The sequence below is a fragment of the Chionomys nivalis genome, chromosome 1 (assembly GCF_950005125.1).
Source record: "Chionomys nivalis chromosome 1, mChiNiv1.1, whole genome shotgun sequence".
NCBI classification, from domain to species: domain Eukaryota; kingdom Metazoa; phylum Chordata; class Mammalia; order Rodentia; family Cricetidae; genus Chionomys; species Chionomys nivalis.
Window position 1 is genome coordinate 107,662,569 of NC_080086.1, and position 13,396 is coordinate 107,675,964.

Genomic DNA, 13,396 nt, shown 5'->3' on the forward strand with positions numbered 1-13,396 from the left:
AGGAGGGCCTTGCTAAGGAGTCAGGACGCAGGATGTGGTACCTGGGAGTTCTAGACTCCCGGTGTCAGGAAGAGGCAGAGCTGCTGTTCAGATGTGGCAGCTGTGAGGTCAGGAGCGCAGAGTCATTTGCCTGTGTGGGTTGGCTCTTTCTCCTCTTGCCATTAGCTGTCCCTCACCCACCTGCCTCTCCCACATTCAGAGGCTCTCAAGAGACGGACACACAGGGTCCATATGCTGGGCAGCCTGCAGTGTGAGATCACGACCCTGGAACCAACAGGAAGACATGCCAAACACTAGAGAGCCTTGCCGAGGGTGGCTGAGCCTCTGGATTACTGCAGCAGCCACTGTGACAGGGTGCACTTGAGTGTTTTGAGTGTTCCCTCAACAGAGCAGCTGCAGTTTGACAGATGTCCCTGGCTGCAACTGGACAGAACACCAGAACAACAGAATCGCTGCAAAGGACACCTTAACTTAGGTCATGTTCACTTGAACTGAAACATTGCCTTACTGCTCCTTCTCTGTCAGCTCTGAGGACAGAGTTTCCCGGCAGCCCTGCTGGATCGCAGCCGCCCTGCTCAGCTGCCAGCAGTTACCTGGAGGAGGATACGGCCAATGCCACTCAGCAGCTGCGGCTCCTGCTCTGGGTAGTACTTGATCACTGCGCGGTAAGCGTCGACGGCCAGCACATAGTCCTGTGGCAAGAGACGAAGACCTTGCTGTGAGCTGGAGACGCTGTACAGCTGTTCCCTGAGCATTACAGACCAAGGGCGCGCACACAGACAGCTGTGGAGGCAGCACGCCGCCGCAGGACCCCTTCCTTCATGGTGATGGGCTGAGTTCTGTGTGACACACATCCCTGCTGTCGTCACAGAGTTAGGTCCACAGGCTGCTTCTTGCTCCCACCTACGCAGAAGCCAAGAGCCTCCACGTTGGGTCCCTAGCTCTTTCTGGCAGAGTTGTTGAAAGGACTTGTGGTTCTGCACCATCCCATCCTCCAGACATATAAGCCACATTCTCAAAGGTCTCAGACATTTTCTGTGCTAGACACTGAGGTGAAATGCCAATAGCCTTCGTGATGACAGTGAGGGCATACGGCTGTCACTGCTTCCTATAACGCACGTGTAGTCACGCTGCTCTATAGGGACGACAAGTGCACAGAGGCCCTGACGTGCTGTAGCTTGGGATTTGCAATCTGCACAGCCTTTGTCTCGCATGGTCTAGCTGTGTGCACCTTCTGATCGTGGCCACACACCAACCCTGCTTGCAGCTCTCCTTGAGGCAACCACCGACACAGTGCTCATTTCCCACTTTTGGCCTACAGTAGTAAAAGGTGTGAGACCTGGTCTCAGAGAGTCGGGCGCTGCCTATCACAAGGTTCAGAGGTCAGCTCCTCTGGCATCCTCAGTAGCCAAGTACTGGAGCAAGCTTTGTGGTGTGAACTGTGCTGAACACTTACTTCCTCTCGGTTCCGGCTCACAGTCACCAGCCCAGGGTCACCACTGCTGATTTTCTCCTAACTGTAAGATCCGGGAAGGTATTTCATTCTGTATTCTAAACTTTGTTTCCTTCAAACTGGGACTTCAGTTACTGAGCTTGCTAATTGGGAGGTTAAAAGACAGACAACGAACAAAATTCCAGTTTGGCAGGGGGAAAAAAAAAGAAGATTCTCCAGTCTGGTACCTTCAAGTATAGCTCGTTAAAACTAATTTTATTCAAGGCCTGATGCTCACAAGGAGCCAGAGCCCACGTGCCTTGACTTCCTCTCCCACCACACCAATGCAGCCCGCGGCCAGGCTGCCTTACTTAGAGCTGTGCCAGCAGGAGCACGTGTGATCGTGTGCAGGGGCATCTGTGTCCGGTGCTTGTGATGGCACCACACATTCTGGAAGCCGGGGATAAGGCTGGGAGACCATGCCATCCGCGTGTGGCTGGGGGCTCTGGCCACTCCACACATGAGCAGCAACTAGTTTTACTTCCCTCAGGAGAGTCGTGGCCCTAAGCTCTGTGCCATTGTCCCCCCCTCTAACCTGACTGCACCCTCACATTTGGGTGCAGCACATGACTGTGCTGAGTGTTACCAGCTCCAAGTCATGGGGCTGCACCTGATCACACACTGTCGTGACCTGTACTCCGTTTTGATCTTGATGTATCTGACAGACAGCTGTGGGCGGGGCCAGGGTAGGAGCACGGAAGGCCAGTATGCCTGGGTAACCAGCCCTGCTGGAATCCTAGGTTTTTTGACTGACATTACTGCCTTCCAAACATGCCTAGAGTCAGGGGTTCATGCTACTGAGGATGGCCCGGCAGGAAAGAAACAGGCCTAAATATACCTACCTATCTACCTACCTACCTACCTACCTACCTACCTACCTACCTACCTACCTACCTACTGTGTATCTCTGTATGGCCTGTAGTGATGCAAACCTCACTGGTCTTGAATTCTCAAAGATCCCCCTGCCTCTGCCTCCCAAGTGTTTGGATTAAAGGTGTGCATGTCCAGTCTTAATGGGATTTTACTGCTCTCCTGGGAAGGCAGGGTAGACCCAGAAGAGAAGGGATCAACAGGCAGGGCAGAGGCATAAATGTTTGCAGATGTCAACAAGCCTCAGTGGTTAGGGCGTGCCTGCTAGAGGGAGGGTACTTTCCAGTGGGTTGCGAGCAGGTGAACTCACTCAATCCCTGGAGCCTGGGGGATCTCTTTAAAGCAAGGAGGCCAATGACAGCTTCTCGGAGAGTACCCAATCTACTCTTCTGACCACGCCCCTTGAAAAGACATACAGATGCCCATGCACGGGCAAAAGTATTCTAGCCTGACCTGTCAGCAATAACACTGGGGGAATGACAGCTGAGCCGCATTAGTGGCCTTTCCCCACTGAAGGCATCACATAGTGTGACCTGAGCAAGGAGGAGGCAGCCTATGTGCCTCAACGGGTTGTGGGAGGTCTGGGGATGTGGAGCTAGGGAGTGGCCAAGGGAGGCTGCAGCACCACACAGATCCACCCCAGTCGTGTTTACAAACAGAGGGCTTTGTCTTGCAAGCAAGGGTCCCGCACAACGTATTGTGGTATACTCAGAACTGGAACATATAACCAAATTTCTTATCATTAAAAGGCTGTTAGCCAGCACGCAGGCCCCACTGCAGTGGCCCAGCCACCGCGGAAATACTGGTTGTGCCCACTAGATGGCAGAAGAGCGCATATGCTTGCATCCACTCCACTTAAACCTTTCTTTCACTCCTTTAACTCATGAAAATAAAAATTAAACTGAACTTTTAACTTAAATTACATCCATTGTGAAATCATTTTTGAAACATGATGTGTTCTATACCGAGTCCGGAGTGGTGGGGTGACACAGACAGACATTTGTGCCCGTGTTGATGGTGCTATCACCGGTGCAGGAGAACAAAGGAAAGCATTTTTGTTCCGTGGTTTTCTAGCCGAGCATCTCAGAAATGCAAGCAGGCAAATGCCCGACATCAAAGCAGGGACTTCCTTCTCTGAGGATCTCCAACTTGTGGTTGGGCAACCCACTGCTGCATGCCTAACGACGCCTGCCAACCAAGACTCAGAGACTTTCAGGTGCTGTGACCACACACTTTTTCCTGCCAAAACCAAGGACATGGCCGCATGGAGGTGCACATTTCTCTACTTGGTAAGGTGCCCAGCCAGAGCAGGATGACCTTGGCCGTGGGAGGAGTGATGAGCTGTCTCACCACAGCTCAGAAGGTGTTAAAGGCGCTGCTCTGGGCGTCTGCTGCTGACAGATTCTGTGGCAGCTTTGGCGCCTGCAGCTGGCAGCAAGGCCGCCAGCTCTGTGGCAGGCCACCCATGTCCAGGGCGGGAGACAAGCCAGGCATGGGACATATTTGAGTTGAGAGAGAAGTCTGAAAACATGGCTGCCTGTGCTGGCAGTGCCTATGTGGAGAATAGACACTGTGTCTGATGGCTCGGTTGGGTTCCCTGATTCACGCTGGCTCCTTGGGGAAAGTTTGGGTGACCCCCTCACAAGTGGGTCTGGTGAGAAAGCCTGCCTTCAGATGTCAAAACCATCAATCATTAAAACAAACAAAAAAATGACCCTCACACTAAAGCCAGAACAAAGGACGCTTTCTGGATGCAGTTCAGAGGAAAACGGGTGGAATGAGCAGCTTTAATTAGACCACTTAGACCTAGGACTGCTCAATTAAATCCAGTAACATAAACTGTTTTCTGTGTAATTTCAAAATGACAAGTTTGGCCCCCAAGTGTGAGTGAACTCTACTGACTGAGCAATCTAGGTCATGCTGAACACTGTTGAGGCCCGCAGCCCACGTCCTCATCAGGCCTGCGGGAGCACAGACTTCCCTGCAGCTTCCTGATGACACTGTCTTCTAGAGCAAGGTGCGCTACAGCTCAGCTGCCCACGTACCTTCATCAGGAGCAGACAGTTTGCCATGGAATACAGCACACGGCCCAGTCGTGACCTCCACAGCTGAACAGAGGCTGCAGGGGAGAGGAGAGAGAGCGCGTGAGCATGCTTGCGCAAGCTAGGAACTGCTGCACCCTGTTTACTGATTTCACCCTCCTCCCTCCCTGCAGCCTAACCCTACCAGGTTCACCAGAATGTCTTTAATCACTGTATGGAGCATTGGAGACAGAAGATAGAAGAGGGTCAGAGAGGGCTCTCATGGGACCACCTGTACAGGTGCAGCACAGGTGAGCCCCGCTCTATGGCAGAACCCTAAGCCTACGAGCATGCCTGATGCAGACATGGTACATCTGCTGGCCAGTGGGGAGGCTGACCCATGAACATAGCCCCTGCTCGTGTCCACTGGCTATGGAGGAGCAGGCTCTGCAGAGGTCAAGCCTTGGTGGTTGTTTTGGCCGGGAACTGACCACTTCCCCAGGCCTTTAGTCTCAGATGGGAACAATGCTGGTCTGCCTTCTTCACAGGCTTTGCTGACACCAGCAGTGAACACCAAAGGGCTGGGTGAAAGGGAGGAAAGAAGCCCCCACTTGCAGACAGGACAAGGCCAGTGTCATGGCTGCCAGGCAGCAGACGTGAACTGTAGACCTCTGCTCACTTCTGGTATCAGCCATTACCTGGTCAGAACCTTCACTGACTGTTTCTCCTTAGGTTATCAAACTGGCGCTGTGAACTCGCTGGGGTTGGAATGGTCCCTTCACACACATCTGATGTGAGTGGAGGGGGACACGGATGGGCTGTGAGGTCATCAGGAGTATGGGCTGAGTTGGGGACTATGCTGCTTGCATCAACGAGGGCAAGCCGACACATTCATGCCTCTGGGTTTCAGCCTTGTTACCAACAGGCTATACCCATGTAAATGCACACATACACATCCCAAATCACACGTGCACACACCACATATCATTCACCTACACGGCACACAAACACACATGGCCCTTCAACCCCAGGGAGTCATAAACCTTTTCAAAGGAACTGGCTCTTTGCTAGTGTGCTCAGCAGTAGGAACATGCACATAAGTTCATGTATTGAGGATATAACCTAAAGTCACATGTTGATGTATTTGAAGGGGGGGGGTCTTTGGGAGGGCACTGGGAAAGTCCTGAGGCGAGGCCTTACCAATGGTATTGTTGGTTTAAAAAGAGTCATGTGATGGTTACTTCCTGCTACAATGCTGCAGACCATGCCACAGGCCAGCATCGACTCATGCACGTCCCAGACTCCAGAACTGCAAGTCTAATACAATTTTCTTCCTTATAAATGAACCAGATTTGGGTGTTTCATTATAGCAGAAGGAAACGGCGGAGATACGACCTTCTCAGAGGCAGATCTGCCCATGCAGTTCACCGTGTGTCCATAGGTGATTTCTAAGACACCATGAAAGATCAGTATGCTCAGCCACTGACCACACACTATGCCTCCCTCCTGCCCTGAGAATCTGTCTAGGCAAATGGAAAGTCCCTAGGGCACCAATGGCTGGGTGGGGCCATTCTCAGAACCCACTTATATTTTGGGTTGAACCTGTGTTCTTCCCTCATCTACCCAGGGTCCTTCTACAGCACAGCGAGGACCACCTGCAGGGTCGAGTCTCACACGCCCGAGAGCGTGAACAGAAGGGGACTGCTCACCTTGTCTGCTCTCCTGGGAGACATTGCTCAGGCCACCGTCTTCAGCTAAGCCTTGTTCCAAGTTGGCCAGGATCTGCAGTCATTTCAAACAAGGACAACAAAACTGTGAGTAGGTTTGTCCACAGTGTCATTGTATTTCCTGGACAAAGCACACTTCTCTGGGTAGAAACCGACCCATTAAGGAATGTTTGCACAGATGTGTCCTTTGCACCGCGACGACTACCAGTTACTTGGAGCTGATGAGAAGGGCAGGACCCTCACTCTGGTGGGAGGTGATGTTTAGGCTGATAAGACTCGTAAAGCTTTCTCAGACGTGAACACAGTGGGTGTTCCGTTTTTCTTTTCATGGAAAGTATCGGATGTGTTACAAACAAGGGTATTTAACTTCTGTGGGAGCATCAACTCCCTTCCTCTGGGCACCGCCAGGCCTACAGCCTTCCCTACAACACTCGCGAAATTCCATGAAGATGGCACTTTTTCCCTCCTCCCCGAGGCAGGGTTTCTCTGTGTAGGCCTGGCTGTCCTGGGACTTACTTTGTAGATCAGGCTGGCCTGCAACTCACAGGGATCCGCCTGCCTCTGCCTCCTGAGTGCTGGGACTAAAGGTGTGCACCACCACCACCCGACACACAGTTTGTTTTTTTTTAAATTTATTTATTATGTATACAATGGTCTGCCTGCATGTGTCCCTGCAGACAGAAGTTGACACCAGATCTTATTACCGGTGGTTGTGAGCCACCATATGGCTGCCGGGAATTGAACTCAGGACCTCTGGAAGAGCAGTCAATGCTCTTAACCTCTGAGCCATCTCTCCAGCCCCCGACACACAGTTTTTATTGTTTGGTTAAAACCTTTGCATTGTTTCATCTGCATTTGGGTTTCCCAGAAAAAAAAAAGTCACCATAGCCCCTGTGGCTTGGGAAGAGGGTTTACTATTGTCATTGCTTTATTTATTATTATTATATCCTGGGGCAGGATGAGAAGACTATGTGTGTGAAAAAGTGGGGACAATGTTAATGGAAAAGGCTCTCCTGCATCTGTCTGCTCTGTGGAAAACCTGTTTTCCTCTCGCCATCTGCTGGGTGACGTTACCCCCGTGGCTACCCTCCAGGAGGCAGGTAGGCAGGGGAGGACAGCACTGAGTGTCCTCTCAATACCTACCTATGCCACACTGGTATTATCCTTTGTAAAGTCAGTAGTTTGTATAACCAAGAGAGTAATTAGCTGTGGACTGTGACTCGAGATGCACGTGGGGCTCAAGATTGTCCTTTGAGAGATTCAGGACACAGACACGGGGTTCAGGACTGTGACCTTGGAGGGAAGTAAGCCAGTGCCAACTATGTCAAATGACATTTCCCAGCTAATCTGCTAAGCTGACAGAGAAGGAACTCTTAAATCCCCTCAGGCTGGAGTGGAGGGAGCCCGGGAAGAAAGAGAAGGGATGAGGGACAGCAGAGGGCACCAGCATTCAGGATTCAGTCTGAGAGCGCAGTGAACTAGGACAAAGGCTGGATCTGCATCACGAAAAAAAAGCCGCAGACAGCAGGACAGTCGACAGTTCTCAGGCTATGAGGAGTGTGGAGAGGTCCGCATCACCCACCCCAGAACACACCTGGATCTCTGTAGTGGACGTTCAGGCCTGGGGGAAGGCTGCCTCCATGGAGCCCTGCATACCTCAGCCAGCACCCATGGGAGGGTGGAGGCTGCCTGCTGTTCTGGCTCTGCAGAAGTGGGGCACTTCAGAGGGGCGGCAGCATGCACTGCAATGTGAGAAGCAGCACAGACAGAAGCTACTGGCAATGGAGGTGGCAGGGGCGGGGCCAGCAAGGGCTCTACCGCCTACTCTGGGCTCTCCTGGTTTTGTGACAGTCTGGGGAATCTTCTTTTCCAACAGGCTCACTGGCTAATGCTCACGTCCCAAGCTGGTGGCCCTGGCCATGTCTGTACCACTTAGGAGATGCGGGTACTGCAGGGAAAGGCTGACCTTTTGACCCCCACCCACAGGTCTGTGTTGTCCCAGATGCAGACCCTGAGAACAAGTATCATCAGCTGGATCCCTCCCAGCAGGTGCAATGCACCACTGTCCTGGAACATGCTCTGAAGGCAGAGGTCCCTGGGAAAGCGTGGGCAGCAGAATGGTATCAACTGGCATTTCTACTGAATTTGAGTAGATAAACCTGAAGGTGAGAGGATTTCTTTTGGTTTTATCAAATGTAAATCAAGAGTACATTGTGGCCATGGCCCAGAGCAGCCACCTAGTCTGCGTGAGACAGGATCTGCAGCTGTGCAGGCCCATTTTCTTCTTCACCCTGAAGCCCCATCTTCCTCTCTCCTGCCCTCCCCACACCCATAATCACCAAGGACTGGTGTTGATGCTGTGAACGACACAGCCCAATATAAGCTGCGGGGAGGTACAGCCAAGGGTGCTGGCAAGCAGTGCCACAGGAGTGGGCTCTCTTCTAATCCAGGGCAGAGCTCTCCAAAAGGAGACAGAAGCTATGGCCTCAGGTATGATAGCTTACTCTGTAATAAAAAAAAGGGAGGTGAGGGCCTTTATTCCTCTCCCTCAAAACAGGTCTCACAATATGGCCCAGGCTGGTTTTGAGCTTACGGGGTCAAGTGTTCCTCTTCTCTCAGCTACCCAAGTAGTTAGGACTTTGTTGTTGTGCACTCTCCCTGGCCCAGTTCTGTTCTAACACCTTGTAAAGAGTTAATGGCTTAGAAGACTCTTTGAGGCCAGAGCAGTCCTCAGCTGAGGTCCAGCTCATATGATTGGAAACTGTGGGACAAGCCCACAGTAGGAGGTCCCTTGGGTGCCATGTGCAGAAGATGGGGGCAGAACAGCTCCAGGAGGAGTGGGAGCAGCTGTGTTTGGGTATCTGGGTGTCATCTTGGCCATGTGGGCAAGACTAGGCACCACCATTCTTCAGAGATCCAGCCCTAGGCCTGTAATCTGCCACTGCAGAGACAAGGGGCTTGCAGCCCGGGAGCCAGTGACAGACAGACATGAGTGCCCCTGATGATGGGAACTGAGAAAGCAGAGGACAGAGCTCAGCCGGAGGATAGTACCATGACAGGCTGGAGCAGCTGGAAGTCTGGGTTCAGAAAAGAGATGAACTCCTCTGTGGCTGGCAAGAGAAAGTAGAGTTGGTAGGGCCAAGGGATAGCAGGTGAAGCAGGCTGGCCTCTGCACTGAGATCTTTGAGATGTTTGGATGGATCACCTTGGAGCATCCTGTGGCCTTGAAAAGTGTAAGTAGTCAATCATCTGTAGGAAGGGGCAAGGGAAGAGACTGGTGGGCTGTGGCTCTCAAAGTCCCCATAAAAGGTGAGGAAGATTGGAGGCAGAGTGACCACACAGGGCCAGGCGCTGCACAGGGCAGAGTGACCACACAGGGCCAGGCGCTGCACAGAACAGAGTGACCACACAGGACCAGGCGCTGCACACAGTGGAGTACACACAAAGGAGAATGTGCGTGTGTCCACGTGGATACGTGGGATGTCTGGGCAGAAAGGGCTGCACACCGCACTCTCGCCTCAGGAAGCTGTCTGTAGACTACAGGGAATCCGTTCTACAGATGGACACTGTCAGTTCAGAATGCAAACGGTTCCTTTTCCACCAGCCCTCCATGTCCTCGTGCACAGTGAGGCACAGTCACAGAGGTGACATTGGACACAGTGAGATGTGGCTTCAGGTTCAGGATGACTTAAGCTTATCATCTCTAATCTCTATTTCCCTATCTGGAAGCCCCAACACATTTTTCTCATCTGTATTACAGACTATGGGGCTCCATGGAGAATGCACTTCCAGTGTTTTGTAAACTTCATAAGTGCCAAGGGAAAATTAATTACATGAAGCCATAGCAAAAATTTAAAAAAATAAAAACTGTTCCATTGCCTCAGATTTTTCCTGTGGTCTTCTTTTGACAGTTTGTGATCTGGGAGCAATGAGGCTAACCCTTGCTGACTGCTGAATAATAAGTGGGTCTCTGCCACTTCTGGGAGCTGTCTCAGCAGACTGCCTGAGATGCTGGGGAGGACACTGAGGCCTGTGGGCGTGGCTTCTCCAGACACCTGACCCTAGGCTGGCTCCTCCCACCAGGAACTGTCAGGGAGAAGAAATGGAGGGCAGGGTTCCCCTAAAGCATGCCTAGAGACTATTCATCCTTAAGAAGGGCAGATTCCAGCCGACTTTCCGAGGTATAATACTTAAACCAAGGGACACCTTCTCACTTCAGGGCACACAGTTCAAAGTCTGGATTCTGTGACTCCCAATAAACAGAATTGGGTAGAGGTGACACTGGGGCCCCCAAGGTGATTCTGGGGTTCTTCCTGCTTTTTGGGTAGGGACTCAGGTGCTGCATGAGAACATGCAAGCAAGGAATGGGGGGCCTCTTATGAACAAACAGTAGCCCTTGACAGGTGTGGGGGAGCTAGCTGGCAGCACACTCCAGGCGGGACTTACTAATGTCTTGGAGTGGTCCAGACAGAAAACCTGACCGAGTTGTTACTGCCTCACAGAGCAGGCAGGAATGGAGTGATAGTCCCAGTTCTGAAAGACAAGAGCCACCACCAACAGATCCCCCTGATGACCTTCAAAGGACTGACACTCTCCCTGAAGTAGGGAATGTTTTTGGTGGCAATCTAAAGCAATAAATGGTGAACCCTGAGACTCTGGCCCCGGGTGATACCCAGTGGCCCACAGCCACAGAGCACCCGGGCTGCTGCTATGGATCACAGTGGTTAAAGAAGGTCCCTTTTCTGATTTTATCACTGGTGTCTCAGAGTGGCTTCCCAGGATGGGTCCCTGCCCTAACTCCATGATCACAACCACTGGGAAAAGCAAGAGTGGGAGTCCTTTACAGAACCTGAAGACACAGCCACCAACTGAACAGTGCAGGCGGAGATGCCAGAACGACAAGCTTGTAATGAAGGAGTGACATGGGGGAGGGGGCAGGACGGACAATCTGGTTTGCCTGTCTTCTCCATCTTTCCCCTCAATTAATTTACTTTTGCCTCTGCGCATCTGATCCCTCCTCTTTTGCAGACTCGGTAAGGCCCCCTGTTCCCCTTAGTTCATATGAACCAACTCACAGAGAAGCAACTGTCGTGACCCGGGGAGCAAATGCAGACGCTGGCCTCAGATCAAAATGCAGGAGAACACTTATGAGGAAAAGGCCTCTGGAGAGAGGGCCTTCACCCACTATGAGCACTTTGCAGCCCAGATCCACCTCCCTTATGGCCTGTCCCACCCATTGTACATCTAAAGAGTCTGGCCTCCTTCACGGCTGACCCTGAATAAGCTTGTTTCCTTAAAGAAGTTTCTGTTTCCTGTATCTTCAGTAGAGTGGTAATGTATCGCAATTCTACAGCCAAAGGGAATGGAACCTGTCTGCCCCAAAGGTACCATGTTCCTGCAGCTCTGCCCACCCACAGATGAATGGACAGAACACATGTGGCATCTTCACACAGCTGAGTGGCATTCACAGGAGTGAATGGAATTCTGTCACCTGCAGCAACACCGAGGGAAATGAAGAGCGGAAGCATGGCCTGCTTGCTCCCCAGGTGGGAGTCAGGAGGACCTGAGCGTACAGGTGTCAGAGGTGGGCAAAGGGTTGATAAAGGAGGCGGCATTTGCATGGAAATACAGCGCCCGAACCCATCAACAGGTGCAATTAAGCCACTAATCGAAAATTAAAGGAAGTGCTTTAAACCATAGAGTAATCTGCCAGGCAGCAGCTGATCACAAGCGTGCAGCTGAGTCAAGGTTACCTTGCGCTGACTTCAATTTAGGGCTTCCCAGGAGGGGCAGTGAGCCGAAACACTCCGGAATTTCAGCTCATTCGATCTGCACGTCATGAAATGCATCCCTCGCTGGGGTCTCACGAGCTCACCACTGCAATCAGCTTCAGTTGTGGGAAGAGGCACTTGGAACTGAGGGGGTAGGCGGCAGGAGGAAGCAGGGGGATGGGGGTAAGGGATCCTCACTTGGCTGCGTCTCTGATAAGGAGGCTCGGTAAAGCAGAGGGGCTCTTCCAGATCCCCTGCACACATTCTGGACTAATCTGGATAACAGACTCTTCCCCAATGCCACAACTACCACTAAGCACCCACAGCTCAGTAAAGCATCCCAGGGCCATGATGCCTTGAGTGACTCTGGCATCCTGCCTGAATCCGTCTACAGCTACTACCACTTGCCTGCCACAGTATTTAAGATGGCAACCTGTAACCTATACAAACGGATCCAACTCCCTGCTTTGAGTTTTACAGTTAAGAGGGAAGCCTTCCTGCCTTTATCAATGGCACCGGTGGGCCTTCTAGAATGTAGGCTTCCTGGAGGGGAGAGGGTTCTCAGGGTGTTCCTGTTGAATTATTCCACATTTCCACTGCTCCAGCACCGAGTGCTCACTAGTCCAGGCCACTAGCTGCATCGCTCAGCACACAGACCAGGCCAGGTCAGGATGAAGAGCTGGATGCTTCCACCCAGTCGGTGTGACTCCAGAGCGCTCTCACAAAGCCTCTAGGACCTTAACGCCTTAAAAAGGGGGAGGAGTGCTTTTCTTTCCACTTGTATCAGGTTGAGGGGATGTAGGTGCTGAGGAGAGAAAGGCAAAGAGGGCTGAATGAAAGACATTTCCTAGCTGGAAAGTCTGCTTTTCTCTAGGTTTCCATGTGCCCTTCTCAGTCTTGGGGGCCTATGCTTGGTCTATCAAGATTCTACCCTGGTGGAGTGCCCAGTGGCTTTATTATTCACGCCCTGGGATTTGTAATGGTGGCATTCAGAGGTTTCTGGAGTACATTTGCACTGTGAGTGCCACCAGGGCAGTGAAACTGCAAACTCACACAGAGGGAGGCATGGGTCCTTCACTGAGGGTAATTTGCTCTGGGCAGGAACGGTATCGGCCAAGTGTGAGGCCTGGAAGGCAGGGAGTGTGGTTGCAGCCCAGATGGACAAAGTGGTCCTTGCTCATTCTTTCTAGCTGTTTATCTGCTTGCCGAGTGCCCCATCTCCCCTGAATACGTCACAATTAATCTGCTGTCTGCTGAAAGGCAGAAAAGTGGAGCAAGGAAAGCATCTGCCCTGGGGAGCTCCAGCAGCAGGCAGTGTCAGACGCCATCAGGGTGCTGACGGCTGGCCTGCCTGAGACCAGTGAGAGGACAGTGGTGGCTGTTGTCCTGCATTTCTAACCGTGTCTACTGTAAAGCAGCAAACCCAAGTGCGCCCATCTGTCAGAAACCCCTTTTAGCAAAGACGCCAACCCTTCCTGGAACAGAGCTCTCATGCTGTCTTGTGAGCCATCAGTA

At 52.0% G+C, this 13,396-nt stretch overlaps 1 protein-coding gene across 1 annotated transcript in view; it reads right to left on the reverse strand.

Annotated features, from left to right (window-relative positions):
• Positions 1 to 13,396, reverse strand: part of Trappc12 (trafficking protein particle complex subunit 12) — a 64,074-nt gene that overhangs the window by 6,307 nt on the left and 44,371 nt on the right. The window contains exons 7-9 of the mRNA XM_057778469.1: positions 6,093 to 6,165; positions 4,408 to 4,481; positions 594 to 692 (exon numbers count right to left, since the gene is read on the reverse strand). Coding sequence (XP_057634452.1) covers positions 594 to 692; positions 4,408 to 4,481; positions 6,093 to 6,165 — 246 coding nt within the window. The remainder of the gene's footprint in view (positions 1 to 593; positions 693 to 4,407; positions 4,482 to 6,092; positions 6,166 to 13,396) is intronic.